Genomic DNA, 18496 nt, shown 5'->3' on the forward strand with positions numbered 1-18496 from the left:
TCCTTATATTAGTTATAGAACTGTAATTGTTTGGTTATAGAATTTTCACAGTTTGTCCCAGAAAAGTAATGAGTCAGAGTGGAGGATCTGGCTGTGAGATCCTTGGGAGAGTGAGGCATGAGATATGGCGTAACAGAGGTGTGAGTTGGGGTCTCGGTGTCTGTGGGGAGGAGTCCAGAGCCTGGCAGGAGCAGGGGTTTCTGAGAAGAGTTCTCCCCGAACTACTGATCACAGGGTCAGTGTTTTAGTGGCGCTCAGGATCTCACCTCAAGGATGACTCCCCATTCTTCCTTGCCCCTAAAGGAAGATGGCAGGGGTGACCCTCATGCACTTGGGCACAGATGTTTAATTTTTAATTTTTTTACAGAGGCTGCAGCGGAAAGTCATCTCAGGTTATTGTCCACTGTGGCCCAGGCAGTGAAAGGACAAGGCACCATCTGCTGGGTAGACTGTGGGTATGTCCTGGGGACATGGGGCGTGGTGGCTGGAGGGCTGGGCGTCCTTGGGGGATCTGGAGGGTGGGGTAGGGAGTTGTCCCTGATTAACTCTTTGGGAGAGAGACTGTGATAGGAGAAATTGCTGCAGAAAAGCTTCCCTAACCCTACTTGAGGGTCACCTGTGGACTGGAGAAGGGGCAGTTCTGGCTCTCCCACTTGTTCTTTCCAGCCCCAGCACTCTTCCTCCCTTTTTACTCTGTTGTCCTGTGTGCCTTGACTTTTCTCTTCCCAGCAGGTGAGAGAGGGGGCCTTGATGGCCAGAGAGACAAGGTTCTTTTCAGAGGCACCCAGTAGGCTTGCTCGTGAGGGGGGTCTGCAGCAAGAATCATGGGCTTCATCTCCAGCCCAGGGCATTAATAGAGGTCTCCACTGCCCTCGGTGCAAAGGTGGTGGAATCAGCCACCTTGCCTTCCGAGGTGGCTCCATTAGATGTGTCAGTCCTGGACAGGTGGCTTTGTCCTTCTAGCGCTCTCTTCTGACCTTTGTCTCCCTGCCTGCCACTGCCTGTCCTAGTGCTGGTGCTCCCAGCTCCTTCTCCTTCTCTTTCTCCTCCTTCCTGACCTCCCTCCTCCCAGAGACTTTCTTGTCTGTGTTAAGGCAGCGGGATCAAACACCAGCCCACAGGAGGGAGTCTGTAGGAAGGGGGGCTACCTCTTAGTATGGGGAACGGGGCTCTTGATGGAATTCCTCTGATTCTTCCTAGTGTGGGAGTTTGAGTCCAGGGTGTACTCAGCTTCCCTTTCTTTTCAATCATTAGGAATAATTTCCACATCTCTCTGTGGTCAGTGCATTGTGCATGCAATGCACACACACCCACACCCCCTCTTGTTATATAATTAGCTCCCAATTTGGCCTAGATTGGCATAAATGCATAAAAGGCACTTAGATAGTGAAGGAACTTAGGAGGAGAGGTAACTAAGAGCAGGTTTGTCCTTTGCATGTTTGAACACCTATTGTATGCAAAGGTCTATGTTGCACTTGACCGGGATACCAGCGTTATACGCCTTTGTGACTTCGGACAGGAAGAGTTTCCGGAGTCACTGTGTCCAGCCACTTCTCACCTGGACTTAGGGTTTATCGGGAGTATGAGCCTGGGAAGAGGAGGGGAAAGGAGAATATTGCACTCTTGCAAGTATGGGAAAGAGGTGGGTCTCTGCTGGGAAAAGGGCTTTTTAACCTTCACTTTTATTGTGGCTGTTCTTGCCTGAGCTACAGCCTGGCTACCACATTTAACCCTGCGGGTGAAATGAGCTTTAGGGCTGTACTGCAGTATAGCCTTCTTCCTCTTCAATCTGAGTTCTAAATTTCTGGTTTTTTGGGGGCGCTTGGGTGGCTCAGTCCGTTGAGCATCTGACGTCAGCTCAGGTCATGATCTCGCAGTTTGTGAGTTCAAGCCCCGTGCTGGGCTCTGTGCTGACAGCTCAGAGCCTGGAGCCTGCTTTGGATTTTGTGTCTGTTCCTCTCTCTGCCCCTCCCCTGCTCATGCTCTGTCTCTATCTCTCAAAAATAAATAAACATTAAAAAAATTTTTTTTAAATAAAAATAAATTTCTGGGTTTTTAAAAATTTGTTTTTTAAAGTTTATTTTTATTTAGAGAGAGAGAGTGTGTGAGAGAGAATCTCAAGCAGACCCTGTGCTGTCAGCACAGAGCCCCATGTGGGGCTTGATCTCACAAACCATGAGCCAAAACCAAGAGTTGGACACTGCCTGAGCCCACCAGGTGCCCCTAAACAGCTGTTTTGTGAATGAACTTCTGGCACACAACTGATTTATAAGTTGATGGCCTCAAGTTTGTCTTGCCCATGATTGAGGAGAATTGAAGGAGATTTATATTTTGACAAAGCACTGAATGAGACCAGGAGAAGGAGTCTTAGCTGAGTGGTGTTTGCTGTAGGGGTGTATGTGCGTGGGTTCATGCTCCTGTCTGGCCTCACACCTCCTGATTTATTCAGACATCAATTTACTGGAAGAGACTGCTCCCCAGACATTTGATAAGATCTTGGCCATTGGTTAATTCTAGTGCATAGTTGGTCTAAAAGTGTTCTTGTCTTGTAGGTATGTCTCAGTCTCCCACATTTTACCAAGAGTGTGCTACGTGACTGGTACATAGCCTTTGTCAGTATTAGAGGGGACAGGACAATTTGGAATCTCCATATCTGAGGATGACACCGGTTCTGCCACGCTAGCCTTATCACAGGAAGTTCTTAGGCTTGCAGGTGGCAGAAATGGGCAGAAGAGCTTTGATTTAGTTGCTGCATTCCCCTGCAACATTCCCAAGCATTTACTATGTGCCTTGAGGTACACAGATGGACAGTAGTGCCCTCAGGAGCTCAGTGTGCAAGGAGGAAGCAGACATCGAACCAGGTGATTATAATCCATGTGAGAAGTGCACTGAGTGGAGGCTATATATGAGAGGGGTTTCGCTTTATTCTGCCTGTAAAATTCTGCCTGAGAAAGCTTCACAGAGTAGGTGGAGTTCCAGTTGATGCAAAGACCTTTGAGTACCAGGACTTTAAAGTGCCCTGGCTTTCCCTGCAGGCAGCTCCATGTGGTATGGGCCCCGAGGACTGCCTGGGCCATTTGCTGATGGGTGTAGAGGTGGCAGTCCTGCTCTGCTCCATGCAGAGGCAGGACTAAATGGGGCCAGGGTTAATGTGTGAAGACAGACTAAGAACATTAGAATTCAGGACTCGTTTGGAGACATGATGTCTGGAGTCAATAAAAGTGCCAATGGGAGAAATAATCCTATGACTTTTGATGTGCTAAAATGGAAATCTAGGGAGGCATCTTAGAGCCTAAAGAGGTAACCTTAAGACAAAAGGATAGATTGTTCTGTGTAGTTGCCACTCAATTCATTCCTCTAAGAAGTATAAACTGAAATGTTAAATAGCTTTTAAAATAGTTTAGATAAGTAGATGGATTATGGAGCTCTAATGGATTGTGTTAGAAGAGGGAGGTATCTGGGTCCAAATTTGAAATCATAGGTAGGGTGTACTGAAATCTTCCCAGGGCAGCCCAAGGGACAAAACTTGGGGCTCTAGTCCACAGAGGCCACGGGTGGGGGTGGGGGGGTGGGTGGCAGTTCTCACGGATCACCATTACATAAGGAGTTCCCCAAGGGTGATGGGTCTGCCCTCCTGCTTGGCCACACCTGCTCCTGGCCTTCAGAACGTGTCCCGTAAACCATTAGGGGAGCCTACCACATTAACCCCGTGGCCCAGTGATGAAAGCTCTCACCGTGTCCTAAGTGCATTCAGTCTGTGTTTATGAGTCTGAGTGAGACGCTCCAGGGATGGGCAGAAGCGCTCTCGAGAACGCTTACTCTTGCTGTCTGCAGTGGAGTGAGCATGTGGAACGGAGCCAATGTCTGCTCGCTTTTTATCCTAGCGGCTACTAAATAGCAGGTGGTCAGCCAGAGTGTGCCTCCCCTCATGTAGGGGAGGCTCAGTCAGTTAAGCATCAGACTTCGGCTCAGGTCATGATCTCATGGTTCATGGGTTCAAGTCCCGCATCAGGCTCTGCACTGCCTGGGATTCTCTCTCTCTCCCTCTCTCTGCCCCTCCTCTGCCTCTCAAAATAAATAAAACTTAAAAAAAAAAAAAAAAAGGACAGGTGAAGGGAACAGGGGACATTCTAGGGCAAGAGAAAATAGTGCTCTGGTGTGAAGTGTCTTTGAAGATGTGCCTAATAAGGGCAGAGGCCTGGGTTGAAGGTTCTGTTCTGCTACTTACTAGCCCTATGACCTTGGACAGGTCTGTTTACTCATCTGTAAAATGGGACAATAGTGCATATTCTGCCTTCTTTCCAGGTCCCAGTAAATGAGCTTTTTCTAGAATATAAATGTGAGATCCCATTTTACTGTTATTTTTCATCTGGGCAGGATTGTTTCAGAGCATTCCCAGAAGTTGAGGGGGAGAAGTGGTGCATGCATTGTTCAATGGCTCTTTCTTGGGTGAGGATCGCTTGGTTGTTGAGAGAATGCCCCTGAACAAAGTCCTGGGCATCACAGTCAGCCCCAGTGTTCAGGATGATTTGCTGTAACCCTTAAGAAGTCTGGAGTGCATTGGGACTTACAGGACTGCGGGTCCTGGGGCTTGGTTTTAAGTCCAGACTCTGGCAGCTAATAGCTGTGGGATCTTTGGCAAGTCGCTGCCCCCTCTGGGCTTCAGTTTATACTTGCGTGAACCATGGAGTTGAATCTTCCAGTTTGCTCTCATCCCTAAATAGCCTGGTTCAGAAAATCCTGGAAGCTGCTAGGCTTTGTGTGTAGTGTGTATGTACCTAAGTGTCCTCCAGTCTTTTGGGGGGTCTTTCTGTGTCTCCCCCCATTCTGGGCATCTGCTTCTTAGGTCTCTCCTGTTTTTTCCTTAGAGCCTCTGTCCTCTCTCCTGCTTTGTTCCCTCTTCTTTGCTGGTTTCTGTCGCCTCTTCCCACCTCTGGGTCCCTGCCTCCCCCATTTGTTTGGTCTTTTTCCTCTGCTCTTCTTTATATGGGTATTTCTTTTCCGCTTATTCTCAATTTCCTGGCTCTCCACTCCCTACCCTTGCCTGTATGGCTGAAGGCACCCCCCACCCCCACCCCCACCTATGCTGGTTTTCTCCCAGGTCCCAGGCCTGGTAGCCTGTGGCTGTGAGGTGTCTGTAGGGTGTCTGGATTCTATCCAGGGGTTTGTTAGCTGTCCCTTCCCCTCCCTCCACCTCCTGGCTCAGACCTCAGCAGCCACGCTCGGGTTGGCTGGTGGTGGTTGTCCAGCTGTTAAGCGGGTTGTGTGCTAGGGAGTTGGTATTCCCCTCGTGCCCTGCAGCCTGGCATTGGGCTCGGCCTTGGCACGGAGTGCTGCTGTCAGGGCAGCTGAGCCGGAGCCAGCCGGGAGCTGTGCCTGGTATGCTAATTCCTGGGGCCGATTCTCACTGGGCTGAGGCTGCATATCGGGAGCTCACTGCTTTCTTTTCCTGAAGGTTTAAGGTCATTACCTATAGCCACATTTTCCTTCTTCTCCCTTCTCTTTCTCCCATCTGCTTTAGTTTCCCCAGAGCAGTGCTGGCTTCCAGATCAAGACTTGGGGCCTTCCAGGGCAGGCATAACATATTTTGAAGTCTTATGTTTTCTTCTAAAAATTATTTGAATTTAGCATTTGCTTCTTCATGTGTAAGCATGTTTAACATCACTTACCAGGAGATAAAGTAGACTCCCAGGAGAAGTGCTGTGTTTATGTTGTGGCTTCAGATGCTTCCTGACACATTGCCCTTTGCTCATCCGGGTGCCATGTCCCTACTGAGGAGCACAGCCTGAGAATCTCCGGGCTGGGGGCACAGGAGGAGGAGGAAAGGGCATGCCCCTCTTTCTTATTCCCATCCCTTTTATTAGTTGTGCTGTGTAAGTCTTCCTTCATTCTGTGCCTTCTGGAGGGAAGGACCAGAGGGAACAGCCAAACCTGGGAGGATCCCTGTTTTTCCAAGTCCTCATTAGAGGATGTTACGTGACCACCAAGGCCGGTCCAGGTCTAAGGCCTAGCTGTGCCGGGCTGTTCTGTCTCCTGCCTTGTGCTCTCCAGCTGTGTTCATTCAGGTTGTCCTGAGTATGTGGCACCTACCAGTCACTCTGACAGTATTTCTTGCTTACTTGCTCCTAGTCCTCCCATTTTTTTTATGTCTCCAGAGTGAGGCCCTTCCTACACTTTCTGTCCTGCCCACCCTTGGGGATTCCACCTGCTCAGAATCCCACCATATTAGACCCAGCACATGGGAGAAAGAGATTTCTGCTGCTTTGATGGGGCAAAGGGATCCAGAAAGGCTGGGTTAGCCAAAGGGGCACACCATGGCCAAGACAATGTGGTCTGCTTTCTGCCCTGCAGCAGGAGGCTGCCCACAGCTTGTGTGGATAGAAGGATGCCAGCTAGCTGAGTGAGGAGCTGGTTGGGGGTGCTGGAGAGAATGCTGGAGGTTCAGCTCCTTCTGAGTCACCATCTTCTATCCTGGTTCTGGCTCCTAGTTCATCCATCAGGATATAGGCAGCCCGCTTTATGTTTTACTAATACAGGGCCCTGTAGACGAATTGAAAGCTCCATTTACCTTGTGTGGATAACTCTTGCATTTTTCAGCTCAGGAAACCAAGGGCCCCGCCAGAGGTCACAGGCTGGCTGATGGCAGAGTCAGATCTAGAAGCTGTCAGTCATGCCAGCTGGCAGCTGGGTCTTCCTCCAGGGAGAATCTGGTACCTAGGCTGCAACTTGTGAAAGTCACAGCTCCCTTCCCTGAGCCTCCAGCACCTCGTTTCTTCTCTTCCTTCCTGCTCTCGCCCCCAACCTTTCATCCCTGGGTCTGACTCCCTGGAGTGGGGGTTGCCAGCCTCTTGGATGACCATGACTGCACATGAAGAGCTAGTAAACACAGTACCATGCACCTGCAGCAGCCACCCCACAACAAATATAAATGAAAACATGCATGTGCATTTGTCTCCTTGGCCTGGGGGTGGGGAGGGAAGTGGGTACAGGTCTCTTTAATCTTTCTTCCACATTCTGTGTAGAGGAGGGCCAAGGGGGGTGGGGTGGGATAGGATGTAGCAGGTGCAGATGAGTAAACAGGCAGGGGAGGGCAGGGTTCCAGCCTACCTAGTAGATGGAGTGGCTGGTTCTTGCAGGACAGTCTGGTTGTGCAGGTGGGGGCCTTTGCACGACAGCCCAGTCTCTGTGATCCATGGTGGTTTTTTCCTTCCCTTTGCATTCCAACAAAGCCTCTCATTTCCCTGATCACTGTCTTTGTCTCCCTGCCTTTTTCCCCCTACAGCCTCAGTCACTGGCTGGGGAAAGGAGGTAGAGAGGGAGGTAACCAGTAACTCAATTAATTGTGATTAATCTATCAACCCAGATCCTTTTAAGGTCCTGAGTTTGGGTAATTTCTCTTCCCTTTTTAAACTCTTAAGACTTTTATTGTCTGTACAGAACAATTAGCACACGTGTGCATGCATGTTCGTGCACACACATTGCACACTCACACACACTTTCATACTCTGAGAAACAGGAGGAGGGGGAACCAATCTGAGAAAATACTATCAGAGAAAATACTATCTGAGAAAACCTGGCAGGATTCCTGGAGCTCAGTAGACAGAGCCCAGAGAGCCAGAAGTGCAGGGCCTCATCCTGACAGTGAAAAGACAGCATCATTCATTCATTCACTCCTTCGCTCAGGCTATTTAGAGAGTGTCTGCTAGGTGCCAGCTGCTGTTGTAACCCTGGGGAATCAGCTATGAATAAAACAAAGCCCTCACCTTCATGGAGCAAACATTTATGATGGGGGTGACAGTGGACACGGTCAGATGTGGAGCTGTGCTCTGTGGAGAGAAAGACCGCGGGGAAGGGAGTGTGGGAATGTGGGAGGTGCTTGGCTGAGGCTCTGAGATCTGTGACAGAGGTGCTCAAATAGGCCAGGAAGCGACCTCCCCAGTGACCCCCCTGAGAACTGTGCATGTTGTGCGCATTTCTGTGTGTGTGTGTGTGTGTGTGTGTGTGTGTGTGTGTGTCTGTCTGTAGGGAGCAGGGGAGAAGAGAGAATCCTGGGGGGAGTGTCATAACCCAAAGAGGGAAGTGGGTTGCACCACGTCTGCAACAAGGAATCCTGTGGCAGGGACAGCTGTGACTCACTTAACTGGAGTGGGGGGGCCACAGGCCGAAGGCAGGGCCGGACCCGCAGCCAGGGGTCCACTCTGAGGAACAGGCGGGAGAACCTCTGTGCCCCCCCTCCCCAGCTCCACTCAGCCTTGTTGGTTCCCCTAAGCCTGGTCTGAGCTCCCCGGGGACCCTACTGCTGCAGCAGCAAGACTTTTCCTTGGCGTGGGTTCTGGCAGAGCAGGCAGGGATTGGGGTTAGAATGATTCTGAGCCCTGTCCCTCCTCTCTCTACTTTATGAAAGTCACGGGAAGAGGCTGCCAGCCAGGCTTGAGGGAAGAGAGCCAGCGTGGGGTGGTGCTTCTCCCCTCCGGTTGGCTGCCTTGCAAAGTCTGAGCGGCCACCTCAGGTGTAGCAGAGTGGGCAGGCCCTTTGGGTGCCCCTGCTGGATGCCAGGATGGGGCTGAGGGAGGCCTGAGGTGCTTGAGATTGTTGTTGCAGTTGGGTGAATGGCAGGTTGTCACCCAGAAACAGTTGAGATCGGCAGAACAAAGCTGGACAAGGCAAGTGCCAAGCGAACGGTTGTAAACATCCCAAGTGGAGTCCTCTCCTGGGGAATTAACTCAGGCAGGGAAAGGGCACCTTAGATGCAGCTGTTTGCAAACAAATCTACCACCTGTAATAGAAGGGCTTCACCACAGAGCCCCTGTGGGCAGGGCAAACCCAAACTGTAATAGCCCTTGTCACTTGGAGGCGTGTATGGCATCTCCACGGGGCTTTAGGGGACGAGTTTCTAGCAACTGGATTCCGTGGGCTGCCCTTCCAGGAGCTTTCTGATGTATACCCTCAGCCCATCTGGATCTCCTCCCCATCTCTGCTTATCCACCTTCTCTCTGGATTCCCTGTCTCTAAATGCCCCTGCCACCTTGGGGGAGCAGCCACTGTATTGTCATTAGCCTTTCCTTTTGGAATTTATCATGCATTTCTTTTGAGTCCCCAGTGTTAGCCAGGTCAGTGGCTGTGGTGTTGACTACCACAGGCAAGACTAAATAGGGAGGGAAAAGCCTGGGCCTGGGTTGGGGTGGGGGCAGGAGGGTGGCCCCCTCTCTGACCTACACACATCTCTCTAGTAAGACATGCTTCTTGAATCGCAAAGTGTGTTCTACACTTAAAATGAGGTCCCACAATTTTGCTTGTCCATTGATGAATGTTGCTTTTAGAATTGAGCTGAATGGTTGAATTAGCTCTCTGTATTGGGGCTGGTGCACAGCTGTGTGAAGCTGATGGCTGTAGAAGGTAGTGAGGTATGTAAACAGGTGAGAGATGAAGGGACTTCCCTCAGGTGGCTGTCATAACTGGCAGAACAAAGTTTCTCATGCAGTGTGGTCAGTGGGAACCAGTGGACTTGGGTAGCCAAGATACCCTCACTAAGTCCATGTGGCTCTGGAGAGAGGGCCCTGCATGGGTGGGGTAGCTTTGGCTGGCCATTGGGCAGACTTGGCTGAATATGGTGAGGTTATGGGGAAAGCTATGAGACAGATGGGGTCTCTGAGGGGCTGGTGGGAGTCATAGGGGAGGCCAAACTTTGGAAAGATGAGGGAAAGGAGGAAGAGCCAGAAGAGGACAGTGGTGTGCATCAGGATCACCTGGAAGGCTCCTTAAGACATAGTTGCTCAAGTACCCGCAGAGTTTTGATTCAGCAGATTTGGGATGGGGCCGAGAATTTGCATTTCTAACAGGTTCCTGGGTGGTGCTGATGCCGCTGGTCCAAGGACCTGTGAGGTCTGTTGATCTTACAGGAAGGAAACCTGAGATGAGATCGGGCATGAGCACTCTGTAAATGCTGAGTGGCACCAGACAGACGTTTCTTATCAGAAGAAGTGTGAGAGTGTGATATTGCAGGAGCTGCACCTCACTGAAGCGTTCTCCTCTCTCCCTGTGGCTTCTGTCAGTACCTGCTCAGATTTCGTAACTTCTTCAGCCTTGTAGGACATTCTCCTCTTATCCTGGTCAGATGGTATATAGTAGGTGGGATATGGTACACATTTGAGCTTAAAAACAAAAACTTGCTTGGGCCTTAGGCAGAGAGTCTGAAGTAATGGTCTGGGAAGGGCCAGGTTAATCTGTATTCTTTTAAATTTCCCAGGTGGTGCTGATGAGCAGCCAGGACTGGGAGCCACAGATCTATACTGTAGTTGGTTTTTCTTCTTAGAATGGGCTGTACTCCTGGGGACTTGCTTTGTCCAGAGCTGTCCATGTTGACCCTCTGCTTATCTCTGTCTTTCTTGATCAGCCCATATCCTTTTGGTTACTCTGCTTCCTCCAGTTCTCTGAGAGCCCACCTATAGTCAGGGCCTTCCCTGCTATTGAGAATTTCAAGGTACCAGGCTTTTTTTAGGCCACGAGCAGATTTTACTCTGTCAACACCTTTGTGAGGACCTCAGGTAACAAATGGTTTTGGACATTTGTGTCTTTTCAGTGATGCTGAGAGTAGAAAATTGTGCAAGAAGATGAAAGTTGACCTGAGCCCAAAGGACAAAAAGGTTGAATTATTCCATTACCAGTAAGTACACGTGGGCATTTCCAATTTCCAAGTAAGTGCTAGAAAGCTTTCATTGGTATTCCCAGTGAACGGTTTTGAGTTAGGTTAATTTTATTTCAGTGTTTTTCTTCTGTGTTTATAGTTCTTTTTTTAAAAAAAAATCTTGAACTGTGTTCAATAGCTGAATGTTATTAAGATGCTGCAGGAAACCAAAGGTATGTATCTTCATAACCATTCTTAAAGTTAACACCTTTTTCTCCTCATTCGACAGGGATGGTGCATTTCATACTGAATATAACCGAGCTGTGACATTTAAGGTAAATTTACCTCCCTCATTCTCAGCAGAGGTAGAGTCTGAACAGATGCCAAAAGCCTGGCAGGTTTTCTCTGAGAGAAGGAAGGACAGATTGCACAGATAGCTCTTTCAAATGACCTGAGGGATTCTTATCTCTAGAGCACATGTCAGCAGAATATCTGGAAAAGTTTGTAACTGTTAGCACAATGGGGATGGCCAGCCTTGTAGATAAGTGTGTGAATCTATGAGCAGAGGCATGTGGGTGAGACGTGTGACGTTACGCCTCTCTCCTCCAGAGGCCTGGGTTTCCTTTTGCTGTGACTTGAAGCCCTCCTTCATCTCCATGGTAGTGTCCATACTGGCTATCCAGAGTCTGGGGGGCACTTAGCACAGGGTGCAGGACACGGGCAGGTTGACACCTGTTGGCTGATGCACTTCATTTCAGATGACACGCCGATGTCACTGAGTCATTCCCCTGCTACAAGTCCGATTTAGCAGTGGATGGAAAAGCATCAGTGAAAATAGGTGTGGAAGGTCTTTGACCCGCCGCCCTGAGTCCTTCGAATGCCTTTGGATTCTCCTCCTTCAGCTACCCATTCTCTTCCTCAGACAAGTCTTCTCCTATCTCTGGTCCAGGCGGCATGCCTCTGCCCTGTCTGGGGCCATGTATTTCTTCTGTTCTCAACATAGACTGAACTTATTTTTTCAGACTCTCCTGCTTTGCGCTCCTCTCTCTGTCTCTCTTTCTCCATCTCCTTCCATTCTTTCCTGTTCATCCATCCGCGCAGCTGTCAGTGCCCCACTCCTCTGCCGCTCTTCCTTGGCTCCCTGGTCATTTCTTGCTTATCTACCAGCACTCGTTCTTTTTTAAGTTGCTACAGCTTTACCTTATACAGATTCAGCCTGATTACTCATCTTAACACCCACTTAGACACTTAGAGAAAATTCTACCACCTAGAGTTGCTTAACCTCTTATTCTGTGTTAAGATGTCAGCCGAAGCCCTCAGAGAGAACACGCACTCCCCAGGAGCAACGCGTAGCCGGGCAGGGCAGGGGAAGTGCTATGCAGTGATGGAAGGGGGTGCCGGGGGCTTTTTGTTTTGTCTTTGGAGGCTGTGTTCAGTTTACATTTAGCGGCTCCCTCTGAGCAGTCTGTCCTAGGATCATGGAGCAGGAAATAGCAGCTGCTCAGAACTGTAGTAACTAGGAAGGAGCAAGGAGCCCAAGTGGTCTGAGCTTGCCTAGGTCGGGGAGGCTGAGTCCTGGCCTCTGTCCACCCCTTACAAAGACCAGGTGTGTGGCATTTGCTCACTCGTCATCCTTCCTAGGATTTCTGCATCAATAAGTTGGAGAAGCGGGCTGAGCATTGGACAGGGTCAGAATTCTTTAGTGGAAAGAGGGCATCCTTAGTTCAAGGGTTCCCCAAAGCCCACAGGGTCATCAGGGACTGGGGTAGGGTCCCTGGAGTTCTCAGGGCAAGGGTAAGCAGCATATTGTTTCCCATAACTGCCTGATGGCTTCTGCTCGTCATTGAGCAGGAGCAGCTGAGACCAGTGCCCTCCTTGGTCACAGGTTGGTTTTCTTCTCAAGTTTCCTCCTGGGCCTCCATCTCCAGAGAGACAGAGGAGTCCCTGCCAGGGTTAGGTGCCCAGTTGCAGGTTCATGCTCTGGCTGTTGTTGCTGTCATCCTGTGTGGTTCTGGGGGAGCCCAGTCACAGGCACCACGCTGTGGCCCCTAAAGAAGCCAGAGACCAGACAAGTGAGGGTAAAGAGCAGGAAGCTCAAAGAGGGGAACTTCCTGTATAAGTGGCCTTTTGCTGGTCAGCAGTCTGTCCTGCAAAATCCTTATTATGTGTCAGTGGTGAGGACTGGAGATGCCTGGAAGCCAGGATTCATATGACCCTCTGATGACCTTCTCCCAAGACCATGTAGCTATGAGTGTGGTTTCCCAGACGTGAAGATGTCCTGAAAACCAAGGTGTGGGTGTGGGGCCATTTCCCTGGCATTCAGAGCACCCAGGACAGGATGGCTGAGGGAGTGGGGTGTTCCCCATGCGGCTCCCTGCAGATTTTTCCACCCAAGATCTCATCGGTTACAGTGCTTTGGAGAGAACCTATGGATGGAATCACTCAACTTCAGTTAAACAAGAATAATCTCCACCTGAAAAGCAAAAGATTGCTAGTATGATTATTTCAGTTCTTACGTTAGAAGAGGTGGCTCCTTTCCTCTTTGCATCCACTTTTGTCTTTTCTCCTTGATGCTGAGGCAGGGGTGGGAGTCGGGGAATGGGAGACGGTGCTAACCCTTTAACTCTGCTTGTGCTGGTGTGTGGACAGGAGGCCCCTGAGAGCAGTAGTTCCTAACCGATTTTGGGTTCCTTGTCCCACTGAGAATCGACTGAAAGGCATGGATCTTCTCCCTAGAAACAGTGTGTTTGCATGAAGTAAATGTAAAATGTTGTCGTGTGAGTAAATGTAAATGTCAAGTAAAGTAACATAAAGAGTAATGCTTTCATGTGAGGCTGGGGTTTCACAGATCCCTGAAGGCTGCCTGTGTACCCTAGATTGAGAACCCCTGCACCAGGTATTTTCTGAAACAGGTGGGCAGCTGTAAGCATCTTTCTCACATGGCCCAGGTGGGCAGGTGCCTGTGCAGCTCTGGGTGAATATGGGTTTCAGGAGGCCCTGCCAGTTCCATTCTGGCTTATACTGTCACAGGGAAGCTTTGACAGAGACAGAGGAGGCAGACCTGCCTTTGCCACGTGGAAATGGCCCTCTCTTCTTGCCAGAAGGCGTTTCACAGCCCCATTTGGAACAGCAAGGGAGCATTACCTGAATGAAATTCTACGAAATCTTAGCTGTCTCCCATTTTTCCATAGTAGCTCTTCCAAAATAATAAGCTCACGGAGGTCCTGTGTGCATGACCAGTGGATGGCTGAATGTACAGCCTCCCTAAGAATGTGTTTCCTTTTCTCACCTCAGCCCTCCTCCCTCCCACCACACTTGTGGACACATTCAGGTTGTCATCTGCTCTTTGGGACTTGATCGAAGTGGACAGAAGTGACAAAATCTTGCATCAAATTGGGGATGCTGAAGGCTCTGTCTTTTGGCATGGAAGCCAGCAACTCCCCTCCAGGGTTGAAGGGGTGGAGGTTGGCTGGTTTCTGGTACTCGTTCCTGGCTCTCATAGACTTTGAGCACCATTTCCCAGAGTGGCTGTCTGAGGAAGGCTGCTTCTGTCCTGGACCAGTGAAGTGTGGCAGGGATAGAGGGCAGTAGAGGGACAGCGGCCTCCACATGGGAAGATTGTGTCTTTCCCAGAGGGAATGAGATTTGAGTCAGTTGTCCACATGACAAAGGCTAGGTAAGTACTTTATCCTGAAGGTCCTTGTCAGATCTTCATCCTGGGCATGTAGAGGGAGGGTATTCAGGCAAGTAGGCAGTCACAAAGATGAGCACCCTGCCCCTGGGGGCTTCCTGGCTTGAGCTCCTCAGAGGATGATCAAGATTTAACGCACTCTCAAACCAGTTTAGATCACAAAATATTGAGCAGGTGGCAATTAGATGTGCTTACCTGCTTGTGCGATCGGCAGTTTTGGAGGCTGCACGAATGTGGAATCCTTGGACAGGATTGGAGACCTTTATTCAAATTGATCAGAAAGGCTTCCTGGAGGAGATGAGACTTAGAAGCATGAGCCTGTCTCTGGTTTGAATAAGCCAATGAATTGTCTCAAATCTCCTCTTTGATGTCCATGAAGAAGCACAGTAGGTATGGATCAGCTGACCAGATTAAGGTGTCACGTGGCTGAAAAATTTTGGTGGAGGCAGTGGGGGTGCATTTTTAGGGCCTTCAGCAGTGAAGTCAGTGGGCAATGGAATGGCACCCCTGCCCCCCACGGGGTTGCCCACGTGCGACATGCAGACCCTCTCCAGGCACGTGGGTCTCTGGGCAGAGAGATGGGGCAGGTTCCTGATTTCCCCACCTCCCTCTTTTCCTGGCTAAAACGACTTTTCCCTTCTTTGTTCTTTTCCTCAGTCTATAGTGGCCTTTCTGAAGGATCCAAAAGGGCCTCCACTGTGGGAGGAAGATCCTGGAGCCAAAGACGTTGTCCACATTGACAGTGAAAAGGTAACTTATTTTGCATCGATTCTGGTGGACACTGGAAGCTTCCCCCAACCAGGGTCTCCCTAGAAGAGATGCCCAAAGAAATGAGGAATGGGACTTTTCAGAGACCAGTTGTACTTTTCTCCAAGGGAGCCGGGCCACTAGGCCCCTAATATTTGTTCTCCTTCCCAGCTCCATGACGGAACCTACAGGAGATCACAGACTGGCTGCCTGAGACCTTGCCTGAGACCTCCCATTCTTCACTGCCTTATTTAATGTATTTTAATGTGTTTAGATTTTTCTCAGAGAAATATCCATTTAAAAAGCCTTTCCTTATTATGTAATCCAGTCATTGCTGGGATTGGCTGTGTGTGTGTGTGTGTGTGTGTGTGTGTGTGTGTGTGTGTGTGTTTAAAAGTAAGTTTTGTTTTTTTGTTTTCTTTAAGAATAATCTCAGAGATTTGGGTTGGAGTTCCAGAGACTTGGGTCAGATCTCTATAATTCTAAGTCATGTAAATTTGAGCAAATTATTTACCCTCTTAAGTTTTAATTTCTGGATTTGGCTGGGCTAGGAAGTTAGGGGGTAGAACAGTGGTTCTGATTTATAGTCTCCATACAACCTGACCCTCCTTTCTAAGACTGCCCCACATGACCTGAATGTGCATCTTTATCCATGTATTGTGACACGTGCGTACCTCGTTTGTTTGGCTGTGTCTTCACCTAGGGGTGGGCAAGAACGTCTTTGTTATATTCCAGATGGTCTGTGAGGCAGGCAGTGCTATTTTGTAGATGGAAGGAGAATGTCCTTTTTTTAAAAATCTATGAAATACTGTTGACATACAGTGCTATATTAGTTTCAGATATATAACATAGTGATTCGACAGTTCTACATATTACAGAGTGCTCACCATGAGAAGTGTGGTTACCATCTGTCATGATACAAAGTTATGGCAGTATTACTGACTCTGTTCCCTTTGTTGTACTTTTCATGTCTGTGACTTATTTCTTTTATAATTAGACATTTATACCTCTTTTTAAAAAAATTTTTTTTAATGTTTATTTATTTTTGAGAGAGAGAGAGAGAGAGACAATGCAAGCAAGGGAGGGGCAGAGAAAGAGGGAGACACGGAATCCAAAGCAGGCTCCATGCTCTGAGGTGTCAGCACAGAGCTCAATGTGGGGCTGGAACCCACAGACCGTGAGATCCTGACCTGAGATGAAGTCGGACACTAAACTGACTGAGCCACCCAGGCGCTTCTGGACGTTTATACCTCTTAATCCCCTTCACCTATTTCACTTATGCCCCCACTCCCTTCTCTCTGGCAACCACCAGTTTTTTCTCTGGTTTTATCAGTCTGTTTTTGTTTGGTTTTGTTCGTTTGTTTTGTTTCTTAGATTCCACATATAAGTGAAATCATATGGTATTTGTCTTTCTCTGAATTATTTCACTTAGCATTACCCTCTAGATCCATCCATGTTGCTGCAGATGGTAAGATCTCATTTTTTTTATGGCTGAGTAATATTCCATTGTTTGTTGTGTGTGTGTGTGTGTATGTATATATGTATGTGTATATACACACACACATATATATACACATACATACATACCACATCTTCTTTATCCATTTATCAGTTGATGAACACTTGGGTTGTTTCTGTATCTTGGCTGTTGTAAGTAATGCTGCAGTAAACATAGGGACATGTATATCTTTTCAAGTTAGTGTTTTTATTCTCCTGGGTAAATACCCGCTAGTGGGAATTACTGGGTCATATGGGATTTCTACTCTCAATTTTTGGGTGAACCTCCATACTCTTTGCATAGTGACCGCACCAGTTTATATTTCCACCAATAGTGCATCCTTGCTAACACTTGTCATTTGTTTTTGTGATAGGAACTGGAGAATGTTTGTTCTTATCTTGATAACATGAAATGTACTTTTTATATTCCTCTGCCTCCCCTCCCTTTTCATTTAAAATTATTGACCCTTAATGCTTATTAATCCAGAAGAAAAGGATGCCATTTATACTTTCTGGAGGAGGGATCATGTGTGATCGTTACGGGCTGGGCAGTTTGAATTAAGGGGCTGGCCATCAGCATTTCTCTGGGATAGAAAATGCCAATATCATCAGAAGGTAAAAAGTATGTTGCTGGCAGGGGAAGAGGGGCAAATGTCAGGAGGTGGTGGCATCTGTGCCCGTAGTTATGAGGAAAACAAGCAGCCTAAACTCACTGTTGCTCGTGGGAAGATTTTGTGATAATGCATGTTTCTAGCCTTTCTGGAAAGTGATTGCCTGCTGTCTCCTTCCCCTGAGATGATCATGTCCTGAAACTCCTAAGATCGTTCTTCTGTAACTAGAAATATTAAGGAGAAAAAAAATGTTTTCACACCTGTAGGCAATCCTCTTGTTACACTTGGTGCTGTTTTCTCTTCTGTAGAAGCTTAAGGTATAGCTGCCTTTCTGCTGATAGAATTTCCACATAAAATAACTAAAAGTTCCCAATTCAAGTTAATTGCCAATTGTATTTGTGAGGTTAGTATTCTGCACTGTTGAAGGTAATTAAGCATCTTTGAATGTACTGTAATGATTGTTACTACCCAGGGTATGAAACAAAATGGCTACAGGCTCAGAAAACCCTTTTCTTCTCAGATCTCAGGTTTTTTCTCCAGGGATTTCAGAAGATCATTTTCAAAGCGTTTGCATTTTCTACCCATAGTCAGGGTCAAAGATCTTAGTTGCTAATTCTGTTTTGTAAAATTATATAATTCTAGTTATGTAAACAAGGGTGAACATTTTCAGAATTTATTATAAAATGTTTTAAATTCCTACAAAATATTTGTAATATTTTTTATCTAACTGAAAAATTATAAGCAATGCGTATTCATTGTTGAAAATTTAGAAAATACAGCTTGAGTTTAAAAAGAAAAACAAGTTACTTTATCCCTTCCCATTGAGAAGTACCCACTGCTGGTATTTTCTGTAGCCTTCCAGGCTTTCAACATAATGCATACATATTTTTACTTACAAAAGTGTCATTACATTTTATATGCTGCTTTCTAACTTGCTTTGTTCCCCCCACTTAACGTAACAGGCATATCTTATTGTGACATTAAATATTCCTCTTCATCGTTTTTAATGATGCAGTAGTATTCCATAGAGCGGGATGTACCCTCATCTATTTACCTAATGCCTTGTTGCTGCCAGAAAGCTGCATTTCACAATCTCCTTTTACTTTCCTTATTATTCAAAAGAGAAAAACCTCTAATTTTCTTCTATGGAAACTGGTTAGAGAAGCAAATTATTTTAATCAAAACATGCTTTGTCATTGCGTTTCTCTGCAGTCCTTGATAGATTTGCTTTTTCCGGAGCATCGTTGACTTTCGTTGGAAGAAAGGTCTTTGACCCTGCTTTACACTGAAGTCTCTCCATTAGCACTGTTGTGAAATATAAAAAAT

General features: G+C 47.7%; 1 protein-coding gene across 2 annotated transcripts in view; it reads left to right on the forward strand.

The window, feature by feature from the left end:
- PDIA5 (protein disulfide isomerase family A member 5) overlaps positions 1 to 18496 on the forward strand; it is a 93501-nt gene that overhangs the window by 24447 nt on the left and 50558 nt on the right. For both annotated transcript variants that reach the window (XM_042955602.1, XM_042955603.1), the window contains exons 3-6: positions 368 to 455; positions 10580 to 10663; positions 10914 to 10959; positions 14973 to 15065. In XM_042955602.1, the coding sequence (XP_042811536.1) occupies positions 368 to 455; positions 10580 to 10663; positions 10914 to 10959; positions 14973 to 15065 (311 nt within the window). The remainder of the gene's footprint in view (positions 1 to 367; positions 456 to 10579; positions 10664 to 10913; positions 10960 to 14972; positions 15066 to 18496) is intronic.

Source organism: Panthera leo, chromosome C2 (genome assembly GCF_018350215.1).
Source record: "Panthera leo isolate Ple1 chromosome C2, P.leo_Ple1_pat1.1, whole genome shotgun sequence".
NCBI classification, from domain to species: Eukaryota; Metazoa; Chordata; class Mammalia; order Carnivora; family Felidae; genus Panthera; species Panthera leo.